Source organism: Aplysia californica, unplaced genomic scaffold (assembly GCF_000002075.1).
Source record: "Aplysia californica isolate F4 #8 unplaced genomic scaffold, AplCal3.0 scaffold00128, whole genome shotgun sequence".
NCBI classification, from domain to species: domain Eukaryota; kingdom Metazoa; phylum Mollusca; class Gastropoda; order Aplysiida; family Aplysiidae; genus Aplysia; species Aplysia californica.
In genome coordinates, this window is record NW_004797398.1 from 1310432 (window position 1) to 1330420 (window position 19989).

The following is a 19989-nucleotide window of genomic DNA, read 5'->3' on the forward strand; positions in this document are numbered from 1 at the left end:
GTTCAACATCTTTTATATCAATTTAAAAACTCTTTTCTCTGTGAACTTTACTGAAAAACGTTGATTAAATGCACAAAAAAGGAAATTTTAAATTTCCAAGGACTATCAAGCCACTGAAGTACCAAAACTTTGGCAGCCATTTTCTTGCTAATTTTTACCTCTGAAACCATATGACCCCCCCTCCTTCAATCGCAAATATCTTGACTTCTGTTCAAGACAGACGGGTATATTTTTTTCTCTTCAAAAGCAAGGCAAATGAACAGGCGTTAAGAAATATCAATAACTCCATATGCCCAAAAAACCTACGAGCGCCTGATTCCATCGCGCCGTGACACAATTTATGTGATCCAACAACTTGCACGAATCCCAAACTGTTGTCCAAACAAACAGTAAACAAGGCACAGCTGTAGTCCCACCACCTGTTTGTTATCACAGAGGATGTAAAAATGTAAATAGTAAATATATAAACACAGCAGTGACACTTGCAAATTAAACAAAAAGCATGAATAAGTTCACCTTTAACATTTTCCTTCCAGTCTATATTCCTCGTAATGGCATGCGTGGTTGAAGTGTAAGGAACTAAAGTGTTACAGATGGGTTCGTACACATGTCTCACACGTCTCGTATCAGTCACCAGAGGAGACAAAGACATTTTTGGCACTTATGATTATATAATAACCATTTTAAAATGTGCTGTGTGCGAAGAACATCAAAAGGAAACAAAATGTGTGCATTCAAATTCAATAGTAAGCAACAACACTTCTCACAAGAAATCTATAATAAGTAAAGGTAGGCTAATTATAAAAGAATCTTTTTAATTAAATATTCGGGACTTGCACATCAATATAACATTGATCAGGTAATAATCATACTTATTGTGTAACACACAATGTAAGGCAGATCAAAGACAAAAGCTGAACAGAGAACTGTTTTTCGTTTCTCCTTGAATTTAATTTGTTATCAGTCTGGGGTAAAGACCAAGCACAGTGCAAAGACGAGTGAGCAACAACTGTGGTCACAGTGCCCAGGAAGAGACAAAAGAAAATCAAAGTACATAATGAACAAAAACAGTCATTTTGGTACTAATGAGCAAATATCATCATTACCTACTTTGTCACTCCTTCTCCGTCTCTTATCAACTGCACTTTTGGCAAAGTGCCTTACAATGGACATATCTGGACATGTCTGTAATTTCTATTATTCTTGGCTCAATGCATGTTAACTTTCCACAACATCCAAAACATACAAGCAGAAGTGGTCCTCTAATTTTGATGAAAAATCAACATTACTTTCAGCACGTAAATAGATTGAGAAAAAAGATAGATAAAAAGAAAGCACAGTAATCGGAAAATGTATGCAATACAAAGTTAGAATATAAACATTCATAATCAACAACCCACACAAAAACTTCCAACACTCTTCAAAAGCATTGAATTTGTTCAGCACTCTCAGAGTACTTGTTATATAACAGTTATTAGAACAGAAGCTCATTGCTCATTGGTGTTCCTTTCAATACAGTGACTGCAAATATTAGAGAAATGAAAATCAAAGCGAAAGCTGCCCCTCATAATATTTTTTCCAATTTATATAGCAAGAAGTGCAACATTTCGATGTTCCTCCCACAACATGAACCTCAGTTGATTCCCATTATTCCTATTGGACCAGACAACAATAATCATATAACACTACTCTTTCTGATCTGAACCTAGGTTAAAACAGACCATGATTGTTGGGATCTATAAATACATGCAAGAGTAACTCTTCATGGTTCACGACAATGAGTGTCCAAAATGGATTAAAAGTTGACATAATATTAAAAAATTGGTACATTTTGACCATATTTGACGAGAGTTTTGCTTATATTTTCTTGAAAGACTCATTTCAGGTATCCAAAAAGGGTCTGACAGCCAATGGAATTTTGTATACTGAATAGGTTAGGTAATAACATACTTCTGACGCAATGCTAACAATTGTCATAAAAATACATGCACTCTTTAATTTCAACATTTGACTGATTAGAAAGACACACACACACACTATGTACATAATATACTGGTTTCAGAAAATATCAAACCTAATATATTTCAATGGACGGAATGCTTTGACTAATATAACAAAGATCTTGGTGCGTATATTGACATTGTAGGCCTACTCATCCCCAAACCCCACAGACAGAGCAGTAAGAAATACTTTTGCAGGACAGTAGGATCACACAAGTTTCGCTTACAGAGGCTATACTATAAGTGGCAGACTAGTTCAAAAGCACAATGAGAACTAGAACTGAAAAAACAAAGTCAATTCAAAAGATGAGTTCTTCAGGATATCAAAACCATGAATCTATGAGCTGATCTGTTTCGTTAGATGGAGCCTAGTTCACAGACATTAGAAAGTAGTCTATCTGAGAATTGCTCAGAATCAGTAGAAACAGGTGATGTTTCCGTTTCAATCTTTATAAAAACTTTTTTTGAAAAAAGAAATTCTTTTTGGTTGGTTTGTCTAGTTCTAGGTCTGTCTGTAAAACTTGAACCAAAGACCACAACACACTGGCTTGAATCAGAATAAATACTTATTACCAGAGACCAAAGTTTTTGAAGTACATTGAACTTTTTGATTACAAGAACTAAATGCATGGGAAACAATAAAAACATAAGCACTGTTATAATGTTTATGAAACAAAGAAAATCACAGTCAAAAGCTTCAGCTGTTTTGTGACATTCAAATCATTCAAAATATTACATGAACTTGCATTTAAAAATAATTTGTCCGATTCCAACTGACTTGTCGGTATCAAAAAGAGGTTATAATACAGATGTGTAAAAATATCAATTTTATGCCTTACGAGTAAACAACTCTCGATCAAGTCTATGACCTGGCGTACATCCCGATACCCTACAATTCTTAACTTAACTATATGTTGGGTAAAACCTATTAACATGTTTAAAAAATGCGAGATGCTGCAGCATTTAGAGAAATTTCAGTGCAATAGACTTTATTTCACATGATACAATACAATCTCACTCTATGTCACATGATACAGTACAATCTCATGAGCTGGATTAATTTTTCACAGCAAATAACACAATTGTGATCAAATAATAAAGACCAGAAGTAGTTTCTTCGAACCTTCTGTGTTTAAAATTTCACTATTTTTGAAAAACAAAATAAATATTGGGATAAAAAAAGGACACTGTTTTTTTAAATTAAAGCATATTATCAAACAACAAAATAAATATTGGGATAACATTTTTAAAAACCCATCCACAAGACAACAGACAATATGACTTGATGTCAGAGCATACATGATCCAATATACCTGAAGACGATGTCTTATTTGTGCTTTGTTCTTTGATCAGTTGCACATACGGAGACAGTTTCAAATGAGAAAGAGAAAAATTGAATAAAAGCGTTATCACAGTGCTAAAATATGCAAATAGATGAATATAAATGGATTCAAAGAGTTTAATATAAAAAAACAGTGGTTGCTATAAATACAAAGACAAACATAGATTGAACAAGAAAGTAAAAGAAAACTCAGCTCACAGGATTTTAAAGTGGGGGTAAAACCTTGTCCAATTCTGTAGAATGTGAACAATTATAGCCATTCTAGCTTGATTATTCAGGGTTGAAACCAGTTTGACTCTGCCTTATCCAGTTTCTGTCAAATGAACACTTGTTCTATCTAGGTAAAGTACCATATAGCAGCCTTTAATTTCCATCATCGCAAGGTGGAGCTATTGGTGCTGCTGATTCGAAAAGACAACTCAGTTTTGCTTTTAAAAAAGTTAGCGGAAGCATTTTCATACTTCTGCTTGAATAATAATATCTTTGGGAACTTGTCAAGAGCTTATAGCTTTTTACTTTATTTGAAGCACAAGACAAAGATAAATGCCTTTTATCTCTCTCATTTGAAGTCATGAGTATATATACTATTTATGACAATAAGCCAAAACAATGAGATGGTTTCGAGGCGAGTTAATGACCTGGCATTCCTCTGCTCAGTCACTTACTGCTGTGACAGAGAGACACTGTAGTAACAGTATCAAATTGAAGAACAAAAACACTACTCTTATCTAGCTTGTATACCAGTATGTGTACCATTTAAAACTGCAGTGCAATGCCTAACATACATTCTAACAGGCTTGCTTCATAATATGTTCCTTTAGCTTCCTGTCCTTCAAAGCTTACTCAAACTCAAAGAGACTGAAAAACTAATGTCGTCATGAAGCGTTTAAGCATGGTGGAGACCTCCTTACTCATTTGCACAAAGCAACTGAAACTAACTATGATGAGGTAAAAGACGAATATAAAAAATTGCACTGTATCCAGGTTCTAGCTTTGAAGTAGTCACAAGTCACCCAGCTCAATTCAACAACAAGGAAAAGGTTTGATTTCCCTTAAAGCAATGTTTTTAAGTCTTGCATCTCTTTTGACAGACATCCCACACCACTTCAAACTTACTCCCTGAGCCAGTTTCTTGTAATTCAATTTACCATGACCGTCTCAGAAGCATCTCAAAAAGTATCTTTCACTTTTCCCAACTAATCTAACAACATGAACTCCAAACCATAGGGCACGGAATCAAAATGTGAACTTACAACTAAAAGTCTGACATCTTGACCATGAGACGAGGATGTCAAGTACTCTGGTTAGTAAAAATATCTCTGAAAAGTTATAATCTTTCAGTGGTTTCAGTAGTCCTGCTCTTTGGTCAAGTTAGCATAAACATAAAAATTCCATCACCGGACAGACAAACTGAATGTTACAAATACAATATCACATTACGAAATGACTGAGTGACACTTGTTTGATGAATCAATGAGTAGCAAAATTATGCTTGACTAACTGAAGACAAGCTGCATCTTTTGACATGACTAAGTCAAACTGACACAGAACATCACTAAACGTAATACAAAGTGGTTTTCAAAAAACAGCCAACAACTATGCGTGTATAGGTAATTCGAAAGTTTCACTCTAAATTAGTAAATGTTTAGATTTCAATTTGTCTATTCGGAAGAAATTTCACGTTAAAAAGTTGTGGCTGAATGGCTACTGCTGTTAACTCTTTAATGTGGGAGACGCATATGCCGATCAACAGTTGACCAAAAGCAACATTGCGACACATTTTGAACCATCTTACACAAATTAGAAATAAAAATTTGCATATTTCGTACCACCATGCATGTTGTTGCCTGCCTTTTTACTTTTCAGACAAAAAAAAGCAAATAAAAAAACAAACAATTAGAACATATGTATGACAAAAAGTTATGCTTCTTGTTTAAAGTGCCCAAAAACAGGGCATCTTCAAGGAATTAATTCCTCTGATTCACAGTGGCAGCTCTTGGCACAGAGTCCAGAACTATGGGAGAACGATGATAACCACTGAGTTTTAAAAAACAATCTTCATGAACAAAACCTCAAAAAAAATTTGACTTTAATAACACTTAGATCTACTAAGTAATAAACAGGTAAGAAAATTCCCTTCCCAGTAAAACAGTAGTCTTTCAAGATCTAGCTTTGAATGAAAGAAAAACACTAAAAACTTTACATAAAATAACAAATAAAACTTCGGATTGGTGGGGTTGCATTGCCTAGGTCCTTCAAGGCCGTGAAAACAAAGATATAGAGGTATCAAAAACATTAAACCAGGAATCCAGCATACTTGGTAATTCTTTGGCAGTCTCTTATTCGGTTGAACTTTTAAGATTCCTCTCCCAAGTATATTCTTGCAAGGGGCTCAAACTTTCATCTCACAATAGGGTGGGATCGACAAAAAGAATATAATAAAAGCAAGGAGGCTTTATCACAACTAACCCACCGAATATTTTGTTATAATCAGAGACTTAAATAGGTACAGCATCATGGCATGGACAGAACTTTAAAAGGAAGTCTTGTTTTTTAGGAGAAAGTAGAATGGGGAAGACAAAACGAAACAGGATTTCGGAGAAAATTCAAGTACTGCAAAAAAGGGGGGCAAAAAAGCAGCAGAAGTGGCGAGAAAAAAAGAAAGGTGAAAAAGACTTAATCTTAAAAAAAGAGAGAAAAAGAGGCGGCGTGTGTGAGAAGCAGCTGGTAAAAGAAAAGAAAAAGCTGGAATGTCCAACATGTACAGCGACAGGGTGCTCAGTCGGGGGACATAACTCTTGTGGCAGTATCCTGCTTGAGTTATCTCCTTTGGCTTCAGGCGTCGGAGCCAAAGCCTCCCAGGTCGGTGAAGTTGAGGGTCCGGTAGCGGGGGCTGGTGGTGCCGTTCTGGGGAACGGAGGATTGGGCGGGGCCAACCTTACGGCCATCTTCGTCAAACAGGAGTTCTCTGTCCTGATTTGTTAAAAAACAAAACAAAAAATAAGTTTAGTTTTAGTAAGAGTATTACGGCACCTGCAACACAATAAGGTCATACAAGAGCCGAAGATTAGAAATGGTGAAATGGTATGAGTTTAACGCCCCTATCAACACTATTACCGAAGATTAGAGGTGTTACAAGAGAGTAACAAACACAAAAAAGAAGGAGGAGAGATCAGAAAGATGTTTGGTAGGATAAAAGGAGCAAACCACACCAGAGCACCCGCCCACAACCCACTCCCAATACAAGTCTGCATTTGATTGTTCAAGTAAAGAGAAGCACATCAACACAATAATGGTCATTTAGTGCTGGGGAAAGGTAAGATAGACCAACTGAAACGAAGGGGGGGAGAAAACAAGTTGGACCTACCAGTAGCCCCCCTCCAACCACACACAACATGTTTGTTGGCTGTCAACATTTGACAAGCAAGAATCTACATAAATCAGATATACCTGTTACAGTTAAACCTCTGCAGTCTTCAAGAGATATCAAAGGTGCCTACTGACTAACAAAAAAATGTCTGAAACTCAGGAAAAATGTGGAAATTTTAGAAATCTGGATTTCAGGATATATCCAGAAAATCTGCATTTGCGAGATGTACATGCAGATTCCACTCTTCCACAACGTACATTTTCTAAGGACCCAAGGCCAAGCTATCTTTTCTTGATTCATGAAACATGGTAACAGTAACAGCCCAATTTTTGCCTTGAACGGCTTGATAAAGTAATGCTGAAAAGGTGCCCAGAACAGACTAGATTAAGTAACATTGAAAAGATGCCTTGAATAGATAGGATTAAGTAACACTAAAAAGACACCTTGAATAGATTAGATTAAGTAACACGGAAAAGATGCCTTGAAAGGTCAGATTAAGTAACACAGAAAAGACGCCTTCAATAGATTAGATTAAGTAACACAGAAAAGAAGTGAACAGACCAGACAAAAACAGAACACTCACCACCTAGAAATCTAAAAACAATTTCATACCTTTACAAAGAAAATCAAACACACACACAGAAGACATTTTTTTTCTACTGTTAATGATTTCTTGCTGCTTGTGCTGTTGTAGACCAAGTGGAGCCAACTCTACACAACTGTACCATCTCGACAAGCTTCATACAGAGGGAGAAAAATAACCAACTCCTCCCATACAAGGTGGACTGCCATACTGAGACCCCCTACATACTGTCAAACATGCTCTCAAGACCACCTGTATAGGACAATCACCTGTACAAACTGCCATTTCATATTTTCTCCCTTACTTATTTAAAAACATTATAATTATAATGACACTGTGTAAGATGGCCACCTGTCTAATAAGGCCACTTTCTTCCCGACAATTGGGTGGGGGGGGGGGGGGGGACGCATTTTAGACAGTTTCTACTGTAGTTTAACTCTAGCAATCATGCTGTGACCACAATGGCCAGCAACCATCTCTCAAGACCATTTGCACTGAACTTACAGGACAACAGCCTAACATATTGTCATCTCCCAGACTTACATTCTTCTACTAAATAAAAGTAACCAAGCAAAATAACATGAACATGTCAACAGAAACACGATGGAAACAGCCTGAACGTTAATAATCCAAAACATAACTGCAAGTATCTTTACTTCAACAGATGTGCAAGAGAAATCTGAACACATGTATATAGTACTAGTACACTATTCAGAAGAATGGCATGGAAATAGCGCTTGATGCATAAAGCTAGCATTATATTTTAAGTCATAGAGATAGATGCATAAACAAAATACAGAAAAAGTAAACAAAAATCGAAGATGTAGAAACCAACACCGTATATTTCATATGCAATTTTTGTCCAAATCCATGAGAGAAAAAACCCCCCAAGAAGATATTTCGTAAAAGGTATTTAGTAAGTAATCAAAGCATGCTAAGGAATATTAAGGTTAATGGTATGTTAAATAAGATATAGACAATTTATAATATGTATACTAAAATATTGCTTCCTGAATGATGGCAAAAAGCAATAGGAAATCTTCACTAGATAGCAGACTAATAAGAAAGAACAAAAATATGCGCTTTGTCTCTCACAGGAACCAGAGGGGGCAGACGAAATTAAGCAGAGACAAAGCAGCTGTTGACCATCTGCAAACTCGATAGAATGTGAGGCATCATGGTGATATCAGGCGCTCGTCAAAGTAATAAAACTGGAGAAATTGACATTCTTCCGGCGGTTTAGCCATTTTTGTCTAAATTTTGTACTCTGGCTCAACACCTTTTATGTCCTTTTAAAAATACTTCTCTGTGTAGATTTTACTGAAAAACATCGATTGAACGCACAAAATTTGTACATTTTTTGTTTCCAAGAACTCTCAAGTTTTAGAAATCGCCAAACTTTGGCAGCTATCTTCTCGAGATTTTACCTTTGAAAGTAGGTGATCCCCACCTCCTTTAATCGCAAATATCTCGACTTCTATTCAAGATGGACGGGTATCTTTTTTTTCACCGAAATCAAGGCAAATGGACAAGCTTTCAGATGCTACCAATAACTCCACATGTCCTAAAATCGATGAGAGCCTGATTCCACCGTGCCGTGACACATACGGAATCTCTGGTGAGTCACCTAGCAACAATATGCCGGTCCAGAAAGCAGTAATTTTTCACCAGTGATGATAGTAATGTAAGTAAATGCACATGATTTTAATTTTCTAAATTTTTCACACAAAAATTTGGTTTAGTACTTGTCCTCTGTGGACAGTTTTAATAAAAATGATCTGGCACGTGAATATATTTTTTATTTGAATAGCAGCTCCTGAAATCAGTCACGATATGTATGTATATATGTAGTGACAGTACCTCATCAGGGAACTACTTTTTTGACAATTTTCTGGTATGCATTAGTCTAGTAGCCACACGATAGCATAAAATGCAGGCCAAGAGAGTACAAATTCAACTGTCTATTGTGACAGAATAGTAGGCTACCTACAGACTTACATCTCTCTTTCTCTTTTTCTCTCCCACTGTGTGTGTGTGTGTGTGTGTGTGTGTGTGTGTGTGTGTGTGTGTGTGTGTGTGTGTGTGCGAGTGTGTGTTTGTGTGTGTGTGTAGATTTATATAGACCAGGAGTATGTATATATGTTTGTGATCAAATATTTAAAAAAATAATAAAATAAAAATATCTTTAAAAATGATTTGTTAGGAGAAAAGGAGTGTGAGGGAGGTGTTCAAGAAGACTACAGAAACAACAACTATGGAAGCGGTTAGAGCTTTAGGTCAAGGCAAAGGATGATGATGCTCATACTGGAGGAAATATTTTCCAATCAAAAAGAAGAAAGAAAAAAAAAAAAAAGTAGGGATGAAAAGGGTGGTTATGGGAAGGGAGCGGGTTTGGAGATCTTAAGAAAACTCAGAATCATTCTTTACTACAAAAAAGCTTGAACCTAAAGTTCTGTAAACGCTCAGAAAAACCAAGCATGGCTGAGCTTTTGTCCACAAAGCCTACAACCTAAAAAAAGCTAAATGAGAGGCTAATGCACATCAATTAAAACACATCAACCTACAAAGAAACTTTTTATCACAATCTCAGGAGTACAGGAAGAGGTATGGTGTACTCAAATGCTTAGTTTGTTTGAGTAAAGAAAAGCATATTGACACAATGACACAATAACCATCCTTTAGTGATGGAAATGAGTAAGACAGACAGACAAAAACAACAGAGTGGAAGTATATAAGTAGGACCTTGCAGTGGCGCCCTCCAACCATCTGACTACTTGGTTGCAACCAAAATACCAACTCAATAAAAGTCATTAATAAAAATAGGGATTTCGGGGAACCAACAATTAAATCGTTAATCTAATCTAACTTTCCACCCTCCTAGTTGTGAAAAAGAAAGGGAAAGAAAGTAACCTAAAGAAAAATCTCAAAGAAAAAAGCATTTCTCGCAAAATCAACAATTATACGACTGGTTTACTACTATCAGAGTAGAACAAAACAACCCAGAAACAAGCAGCTAGAATTTGCTTCTTAGAAGTTTTCAATCTGTGTTTAAGATTTTCATTTGCAATCCACAGCAAAAGACTTCTATGACAGACACCTGTCAGATAATATTTCCACTAGCATAGAACCAGGACAAGCAAAGTAAGTATTTCTCTGTATTCCCCTGCCTATGCAACTGATTATTTTAATTGTTTATGGACAAGTAAGACTAGTATCAAGGTTACTTTGACTTTGAGAACAAAACATACAGGGGAACGAAAAATACTGATAGAAAATTGAAAAGTATGAGTTAAAAAAGCCATATGAAGTCTCAGAAGTGCTTTAAAGTAACAAATATCTTCAAAGCCAATCTAGGAGCCCCAGTGGCCGAGTGATCAGTGAGTGAAATCAGACTCAGAATAATGTCAAGCACAAGTTGGAGACACGGCATTTAGGTGGGTGGGGTTTCTGGGGGGTGTCCTTGAGAAACACAAGATAAGCCTAGTTCCAAACATATGGCACCACAGTGTGGAGACCAGTCATGACATGTGCGTGTGTGTGTGTGTGTGTGTGTGTGTGTGTGTGTGTGTGTGTGTGTGTGTGTGTGTGTGTGTGTGTGTGTGTTTATGTGTGTATGCCCCAACTCAGAAATGGCATTGCATGTATGTTACTTTCTTTGAGTTTTGGTCTTCTGACAAAAAAAAAGAAAGAAAACCGATAACTAATGACTAATGACAGAGCAACATGACCGGTATCCATACCCCAAAACCATCTGTGCAGTACAAAGAAAATGTGAATCTTGTGGACTTGAGGGCCGGGGAGGGGGTCCATTACCTGATGTTCCATTACTTATAAAGTTTATGATCAGAGAAGAACAAACAACTCCAGTAAAAGCAGCTGGAACTTGCTTTTTAGAAGTTTTCATGGTTCCAGATTTTCAGGTTTAAAGAAAAAAACAACTCTTCAGCCAATTAATATGAATTAAAAAGCAATTTAGTCACTTTTGAAAATGATACATTTCTATTTAGTACAAAGATAGTTTAAAAGTTTTTTTAAATGCTAGTCTGAATAAAAGCCATTAATATTTAGCTAATGAAAATATTTGTATAAAGAAATTCAATCTCTGATGCACCTGATCTATTTCTGCTTATTACAAAGATGAACAGTAAAAGCCTTTAAAAAGAACCGGTAAAATTTTTTTCAATTACATAGCAAAGAAAATAACATAAAAGGTTAATGACTGAAATGTGGGAAACACTGCATTTTTTCTGTTAACGAGGAACATAAAAAAAACAACCCTGTAAAAGACATTCTTTTGGAACCTATTCCACTAGAGGTTTAGATATTAACTACAGCATTCCTAAAAGTAACTTTGAGACTATCATTTTCAAATAGTGAAAATAATTTACCATTCTGTCAGTGCTATATCTTAAACGGAATTTCAAGGCGACAGTGCTTGTATGAGAAGAAAGGCCAAAGAAATCAGAATCAGGTTAAATAAAATGTCCATGTCAGGCTCAATACCTACACAAAAGTTAGTTTTTAAAAAACTGGCTATGAATAAAGAAAATGCACCTCCTTTAGTGTCACTTTTCCAGCTATCCCCCACCCTAACCCAAACATATTATGTTCACAGACCAGGAGCAGAAAGAACAAGCAATATTTTTAGAAAAATGCATGGCCTGCAGTTTGCAGCACTGTGCATACAACTGATAAATATAAGCAAAGCAACAATCTAAAACAATTTAGCTTACAACTGTACTTATTTTCGGTAAGCCTGGTGTCTGAATTAATCTTTAGAATAAATAAAAATGCCAAAGAACATGATTTTTTACATAACAGCTCATCACAAACTTAATGTCAACATAAACCATTTAAATCATCCCCAAATGTCAGTTGGCTTGTTCCAGTTTCATATTTTCTTAGACATAAAAAAAATTATTGAGCTCTGAGCTGCATTCCGTGACATACAAGTAAAGTGCACTTTGACTCCAGGAAAAAGCTGACAAGAAAGAAGGACTATTAAAGTCACTGTGTGAGAAAAACATGTGACACTGTACGATTGTGGTCATAAGAGTTTAAAAAAGAGTCAGCCAATTATGAGATTCATGTCTTTTGCATTGGAAATGAAAAAAAAAAAGCATGCATCAAGTACTTAAAAAAAAAAAAGTAAATGGTATCCTTTTCACAAAAATATATAAATTTCATAGGCTGCTAACAAATATTTTGGAAAAGACATCAGGTGAATAGGTGCTCAATTTCAAGATCCAAGCAATAAATGGAAAGTTTGAACTGGGCATTTTTTCCCCTTCTTTTTGACTAAAGTTTAGTTCAGACACACTGAACGGCGCAAAGGGAGTATCATTAGCAAAAGGGTATCACAGGGGACCGGGCATGCAAAAAAAGTGTAAACAAATACCCTGTGGTCATTCACCACTGGTGAACTCAGATAAATCCAGCTGAAACAATCGGATGACAATCATCAAGTAGTTGGACATATACCCCCACCCTCCACCCCCTCTCTTCCTCCATCTACATCTCTGTATGCCATCCCGATTGCTCGTCTTTTTCTGTCTGTCTGCCTGTATGCCTCTTTGTCTTCTTTCATTCTCTCTCCTCCTCTCTTTCTTTTTCTTTCCACATGCGCACGTGTCAGCGGTAATCATATACACAGCCTTCTTCCTTTTAAAAAGTCCTTTTAATGCACTAGTTAAGCATTTTCATATTTGCCTTACTCTTATATTATTTTAAAAAACCCATAAACCTACAGCACAGCTGCTTTCATAACTTGTTCATCTCACACAGGCACTTGCGGTAGAGGGGGAAGGGGCGGGGGGGACATACAGGCATGCAAGCCTGCACAAACACACACACACTCTCATATATACTTCCTTCTACATGCTTTTTGATATGTAGCTGTAGAGTTAATTGTGACCCTAAATACAGAGAGAAAAATAAGGGGGAAGAGAGGACAAGTTCGAAGAAGAGAGAAATGATTTATGAACACACAGAGATAATGAACCTCAGATTTTCATTCTGCTAGCATGAGCAAAAAAAATTTACACTATGCTCAGAAAAATGATCACTTTTTATGAGAAGCTGGAAAAGAAAAAACAGCAAAAGACATTTTATTTACGGGGTGGAGCGAAACAATAAATTTTAAAATCAAAAACAAAAAATGGGTAAAAAAACCAAAAGGAAACAAAACCACAGAGCTGTTAACACTTAAATGTCCATTGTACATTCAACACAGATATTGATGTGTACTTATAGTTAAATAATATTACATGAGTACTTATTATACAAAGTAAAGAAAATATTTGGTAAAAACAAGAGAGTGGAGCGAATACAGTGAAGAAAGCAGAGCTCTTCGTGCTGGAAAACCCTTTTCTGATGTTTATCCTTATCTTATCTTTATGAATCACTTCAGCATTTATAGAAGCAGTTTTAGCTATCTTTTAAGGATAGTCGTTAATATTCTGCGATATGTACTCATTTTGGATTCATTTCCTTACAGTGCTAGTACAGGTACTAAGTATGTCTTGTCTATGATTTCAAACTTTTTTGCTAAAAAAATAAAAAAGCCTGCTTTGATGGTCAGAATTGAAACTGAGAATGGCTTGTCTTCCGCCACAACTTTGACATGCCTTCATGAAGCTCCTAAAGAATGAAAAAAAGATATCTCGCTCATGATAAGCTATGTATTTGCAATTGAGAAAGGAGTCCCATCTAATCTATCCTTTTGTCAGTTAATCCACAAAGCATTTGATGTAGAAGAAATTTCTAGAGCAATCACACAGACTAATGAAAATTCTATACGGTACACTCCAAAAAAATGTGGGATTATTTCCACCAAGAGAAGAGTGTAGTGTGTGATTGCAAGCTATGGCACAAACGTCTAGTAAATTTCCAAACTCAGCACCGCTGCACTCACCCGTCGTATCTCGATCTCCTCACTGCGGTTTAAACGTTTTCTTCTCCTACGATCCTGTGCACATGAAAACAAATTGAAATTGTGTAAGATTCCAGGACCTTCAAGTCTTCATTTATGAGTATTCAGCAATTCATCAATCTACATAACAAATTTACATTCTGCCCGTTACCATGGTTCAACTGTTTTAGTAAGTTAAAAGACTGAACCTCACACCATTTTTAAAAACACCAAAGTACGTTCAGACTGCCACTCCTTTGCTGGAATTTTTTCATTTACCTATATCTAGGAACATCTGATCTTGGAATATCAACGTTCATGTCTTCCCATGCGAGCCACAAGTATGTTTATTCACTAATAAGACTTCTGTGTTCAGAAAAAATGTTGATTCACAAATGCAATGCAAAGCTAGCCAAGAGTCAAAATTGTAATCTAATATTTATATTCTTCAGCAGACTACATCTAATCGTAGAACAATACAAGGAATTCGCTTTTAGACTAGAATAAACTAACAGACCAACACTAGTACTTTACAACACACGACCTCAGTGCTTTCTTGTCGTTTCTCCATTTTTAATAACAGTGAAAACAGTTCATAACAAAGAGTGAGCTTAAGAAGAAGTCACATTTTCAATGTAAAAAAAAAATGGAGATACGACAAGAAAGCACTGAGGTCGCGAGCAGCTTTGCAACACTATCAGTTTTGCACAGAGCAAAAGTGTAAACCTCAGTGTACCCGAGATGGCAAGGGTTTACTAAAGGCAAAGGCAGCCCCACTTCAAATCCCAGCCAGTACTTCTTGAACCTGGCCTGTCTGAGCGATTTTTATTGTTCTCCACAAACTTTACTGCTGAACCTTAGGCACTGCCTCTAAGATAGCCACAAGATTGAATGGGCATTAAAATCCAAAGTCAAACCAGATAATTTTGAAGTGGTAATTTAGGATCTGACTCTTTCCTTACCATGCATGATACAGCAATGCTGGCTGGGATCCAGAGGATGAGGCTGAAGACAATTACGCATCCCACCAGGTTGTCACGGAAAAACTTAACTGAAGAAAATCAATAAGAGTCTCCACTTCAATTTTCAGTCCAAAGTATAAGCCTCTATGAACAACATAAACCAAACCAATGATAGTACATAACAAGATGGGCCACTTCTCTCTTTGAGCCAATTAAAAAAGTGTCCTCCAAATTTGGTGGCGCCCTCTTCACAAAAGCGCACTCTTTGCGAACAGAGTTACCCTACCTGAGTTTTTAAAAATCAAAGTGAAACTAGCAAGTTTTGGGATCAATTTCAGAAGAACGCTTTTTTAAAATGGTTACGCTGACAAAAAACCTCTTCCGGAGGAAAGGGTGATGGTTTTCTTTGTTTAATTTGACTTTAGAATGAAAGGCGAGAGGTCATTAAAATAAAAAAAAAACTTAAACTCCGCACTGAACATACCCGAACTGCTGATGAACAGCAGTCGATCTGCGCACGCAAGGAGGTGCTATTCCTATTCTTCTTCTGGAAAAACGAAAGAGAGCTTCAAAACAGACTGCAGCGCCATCTGAAGCAAAGAGCATACTTCCTGCGGACACTTTTTTGGCTGAGTGACCCATCTTGTTATGTACTATCTTTGACCAAACAAAGAACCAGGAAGCAAACAATTTTAACAAATGAATTCAGCTCTTTAAAAAAATGAATTCAGCTCTTTAAAAAAATGAATTTAGCTCTTTAAAAAAATGAATTCAGCTCTTTAAAAAAATGAATTCAGCTCTTTACTAGATATAAAACAGACATACTTAAGGCACGGCAGTGGGTCTACGATTTTGTTCCAGTCCTCCCTTTTGTTGATACATCAGCATGAAATAGAGCTGGAAAGTTTTAGTCTTAGTACAAGTTTTACAACACTTGCACCAGAATTAAGATTAGAAGAATTACTTAAAAGTAACATACAAAAAAAAAAAAAGGAGGAAAGACAAGGACGATAAATGTCCGATAGGAAAGAGGGAGCCGACCACACCACATCACCCGCCAACCACCCACACAGCAAGAAAGTACAAACAAAAGATGTCACCCCAAACTCCAGAAAATTTTAGGCATATCAGTAGCATTCCAGAAGAAATTAGACTGCACTGATACACCTAATGCAGAGAGGATGGCCAGTTGAAAAAAAATTCTAGGCAATGATCGAGCCACTATTTACCTTTTTCTGTTTGTTACTGGCAACCTTCCTCTAACACACACAAAAAACCTTAATTTTTAAAAGTGTTTTTTTTTTAATAAAATTTTTAATCACCGTTTGGAATTTCTTCAGCAGGTCATCATCACCAAGTTATTCCTTTTTAAAACGGTCTCATGTTATATGAAAAGGCCAATCAAGACTGCAAAGAAGTACAAGAAACAGACCAACCAAACTAAAATGAACACCAATCAGCTGATGAACAGCACTAACAGAAACGTTAACAAGGTATAAAGAGACATGAGAATATCATTATCACTACATTTAAGCCTGCAAAAGAACATCGTTCTGCCACAAACCTAATGGGGTTTACCTATAATCACAAACATTGCTATCCTTTAAAATTGAAAAAAAATTTTTTTTAAAGATTTAAAGCAACCTACCCAGTCCCCCCCCCCCCCCCCCCCCCCCCAAAAGGGGGGTTTTGAGGGGCCCTTTGGGCCTTTTTCCGGGACGGGGGGAAGGTTTGACAATGTAATAGATTTTTTCATGCATGAAAAAATGAAAAACAGATTCCCATTTGAAGATACAAGAGGCATCTATACTCACTGACAGAATCCACATCTAAATTGTCAAATATGCTGAAGAGCCTCTGAATTAGGGACCCCCCCCACCTCCCAAACTTTTAAAATGTCACTATGATAATTTTTCAAAGACAAAGTAATAGATTTTTAGTATACGAAGAACAGATTTCCCTTTAAAGATAAAAGTAAAAGAGGTTTCCATACTCACCAACAGAATTCACATCTAAATTGTCGAAGATACTGAAGAGCCTTTGAATTGTGGACTCAGAGCTAGCCTGACACACAGCCTGGTGGGAGGTTCGGTTGAAAAAAGAGATTGGACAAGATAAAATGAACTTTATTACCCAAAAGAAAATTTTCTCTCTCATTTACTGACATCACCAATCAAAGACAAGTGCACTGACAACACAAATAGAACACAGTAGATATAATTCACGTATGAGAAATGTCTCTTTTTTCTTTCTTTCCTCCTGCCTTTCTCACTCCCACCCCCCCCTCTCATTTGCTCCTGCATTTTTCAATTTTACAAACACACACACACACACACACATGCATGCCCACCCACGCATGCACACACACAGACACACATATACACAGCACACATGCACAGACATAGACACAAAACATGTACAAGTAAAAAGTGTAACTCCCATGTCTTTGTATGCATTGACAATCAACCACAACCAGCCATCTCCAGTTCTTGAAAGACATAGCACCAACCTCATTGTAACCATCACTGTAAAATGGTGAATTGGTACAGTCTGTGCCGGCTATAAGCACGCCGGCTTAAAGCACGTTTCGGACTCAAGCACGCTGAACGGCTCTTACCGAATTTTTGCTATATAAATTACACGCCTTTAAGCACGGTAACTTCGGCTTCAGGCACGCTTCATTACAAGACAGTAAATACTTTTATGATGACCCATCGAAGTTCGAACACAGTCTACACCGCAGCAGTGGAGTGTGTTAAGAGAAACACAGAGAACGCAAGAGATAGAGACACACACTCACACGGGCGGAGAGGAAGGCAGAGAGATGAACACAGCCACGCGCGTGGACATAGGATCTAGCCTAGGGCAAAGTTACACACTGACTAAAAAATACAAAGAGAGTCAGGGAGACGAGAAAGGGAGGCTGGCTGCGATTTCACTTTTGACCCTCGCTATCCGCTAATCCTGATTGCGTATCATGCGCGAGGTGAGATGAAGGCTGTGGTATGAGTGGCACAGCGGGCAGTGGTACGCACAGGCAGTGTGTAGTGTGTAGGCCTAGTGTGCTGTATCGTGACTGGCTGTCTAAATTAAGTTTTCATTTCCCATTCGACCACAAAACAAAAACAAACAAGCAAACAAAAACTACCATGGCGGGTAAAAATAACAGTGCACACTTTTGCGGGACCGCTATAGGCCTACTTACAAACAATGGGAAATAGCACGAGAAATTTTCTACATGAAAATCTCTGGATTATGTCTACTTTGCACTCAAGCACGCTTCGGATTTAAGCACGTTTATGCTTTCTCCCGATGACCGTGCTTAAAGCCGGCGTGGACTGTATAGGTTTAACACCCCTATCAACAATTGCAGGTTTTTTAAGAGTTGGGACCTCAGAGTTTTTTAACATCCATCTCCGGAAGACCCGAGCCAAATGGGAAATTCATGTAAAGTGCTTTTCCAAGGACACAACGTGAGACCAGGCTGAGGCTCGAACCCCTGAACCCACAATCTCACAATTATAAGGTCCAGTAGTCTAACCATTAGGGCATCGACGCCACCAACCATCAGTGACCCCAGATCAGGTACTAGGTCAAATCAGTTCTGAATGGTGGGGTGTGTGAGTGTGTGCATGTGTGCGTGTGTGTGTATGCGTGTGTGTGTTTGTGAGTGAGTGCATGTGTGTTTGTACAGGAGTGTGGATTTGTGTGTGAGTTTGTACATGAGAGTGTATTTATGTGTGTGTGTGTGTGTGTGTGTGTGTGTGTGTGTGTGTGCGTGTGTGTTGGCGTAGGTGTGACTGTTTCTGTATCTTACCCCCTCACAGTAGCCTGCCACACAGGGCCGACCGTCAGGCAACGGGTGGTTGTTGTCATAAGGAACGCATTCAGCACCTTCGCCGGTACGGCAGCAACGTTGACAAGAGTTGGCCACTGGTGGGATGAGATTACAAAGAAATAGTAAAAGCTCCCTCATTTTGTACCTCAGTATTTTAGTTCTAGTAAGAGTTTTACGGCACTTGCAACATAATCAGGTCATATTAATGAATAAGAATAGATGTGTTACAAGAGAGTAACATACCCAAAAAAGGAGGAGGAGAGATAAGGATGATAGATGTTTGATAGGAAAGAAGAAGCAAACTACACCAGAGCACCCACCAAACACCCGTAGTCAACTCTTGTTCAACAAACAACACTATGTTAGTTAAGTTCGGAACGAGTTTTACAGCACTCGCAAACACAATCAGGTCATATAAGTGCCAAAGATCAGGAACGTTACAAGACAATAATTAACAGAAAAACAGAAGAGAGAAAGAAAACAGATGTTTGATAGGAAAGAAGGAGTAAACCACCACCCGCACAGGAACTAGTAAAAGTTCCCTCTTTCTATAACTCGATCTAATAGTAAAGTCAACTCTGTTCAGCAGCTAACACCATTATAAAGGGGCATGGCATGGCAAGAGTTAAAGGAGAGCATATCAACAACAAAACAGCAAGAGGAGACAAAAAGAGCAAGATTACCATTAGAATTACAGTCATCAATATTCTTTGCCCTTGGCATGAAGAAACTGATTTTGTTTTACATTATATTTCTACAAATCCAGGGGGAAGAAAAAACTACTGAAACTGAAATTCATCCTCAAAATTATCCTCTTGTATTGTCAAAGTGAACACAAAGAGAAATGTATTCCCAAATGGCCTTTAAATGACTGATGCATCTCTCCTCTAGGAATTCAAAAAAAGAGAGAAAGAGAGAGAGAGAGAGAGAGAGAGAGAGAGAGAGTGAGAGAGAGAAACAGACAGACAGACAGACAGACAGACA

General features: G+C 37.3%; 1 protein-coding gene across 1 annotated transcript in view; it reads right to left on the bottom strand.

Annotated features, from left to right (window-relative positions):
• Positions 1–229: 229 nt before the first annotated feature.
• LOC101847717 (ADAM 17-like protease) overlaps positions 230–19989 on the bottom strand; it is a 44683-nt gene continuing 24923 nt past the window's right edge. Inside the window, exons 19-23 of the mRNA XM_005096426.3 lie at positions 18985–19100; positions 17165–17243; positions 15168–15256; positions 14209–14262; positions 230–6315 (exon numbers count right to left, since the gene is read on the bottom strand). Coding sequence (XP_005096483.1) covers positions 6178–6315; positions 14209–14262; positions 15168–15256; positions 17165–17243; positions 18985–19100 — 476 coding nt within the window. The 3' untranslated portion in view covers positions 230–6177. The remainder of the gene's footprint in view (positions 6316–14208; positions 14263–15167; positions 15257–17164; positions 17244–18984; positions 19101–19989) is intronic.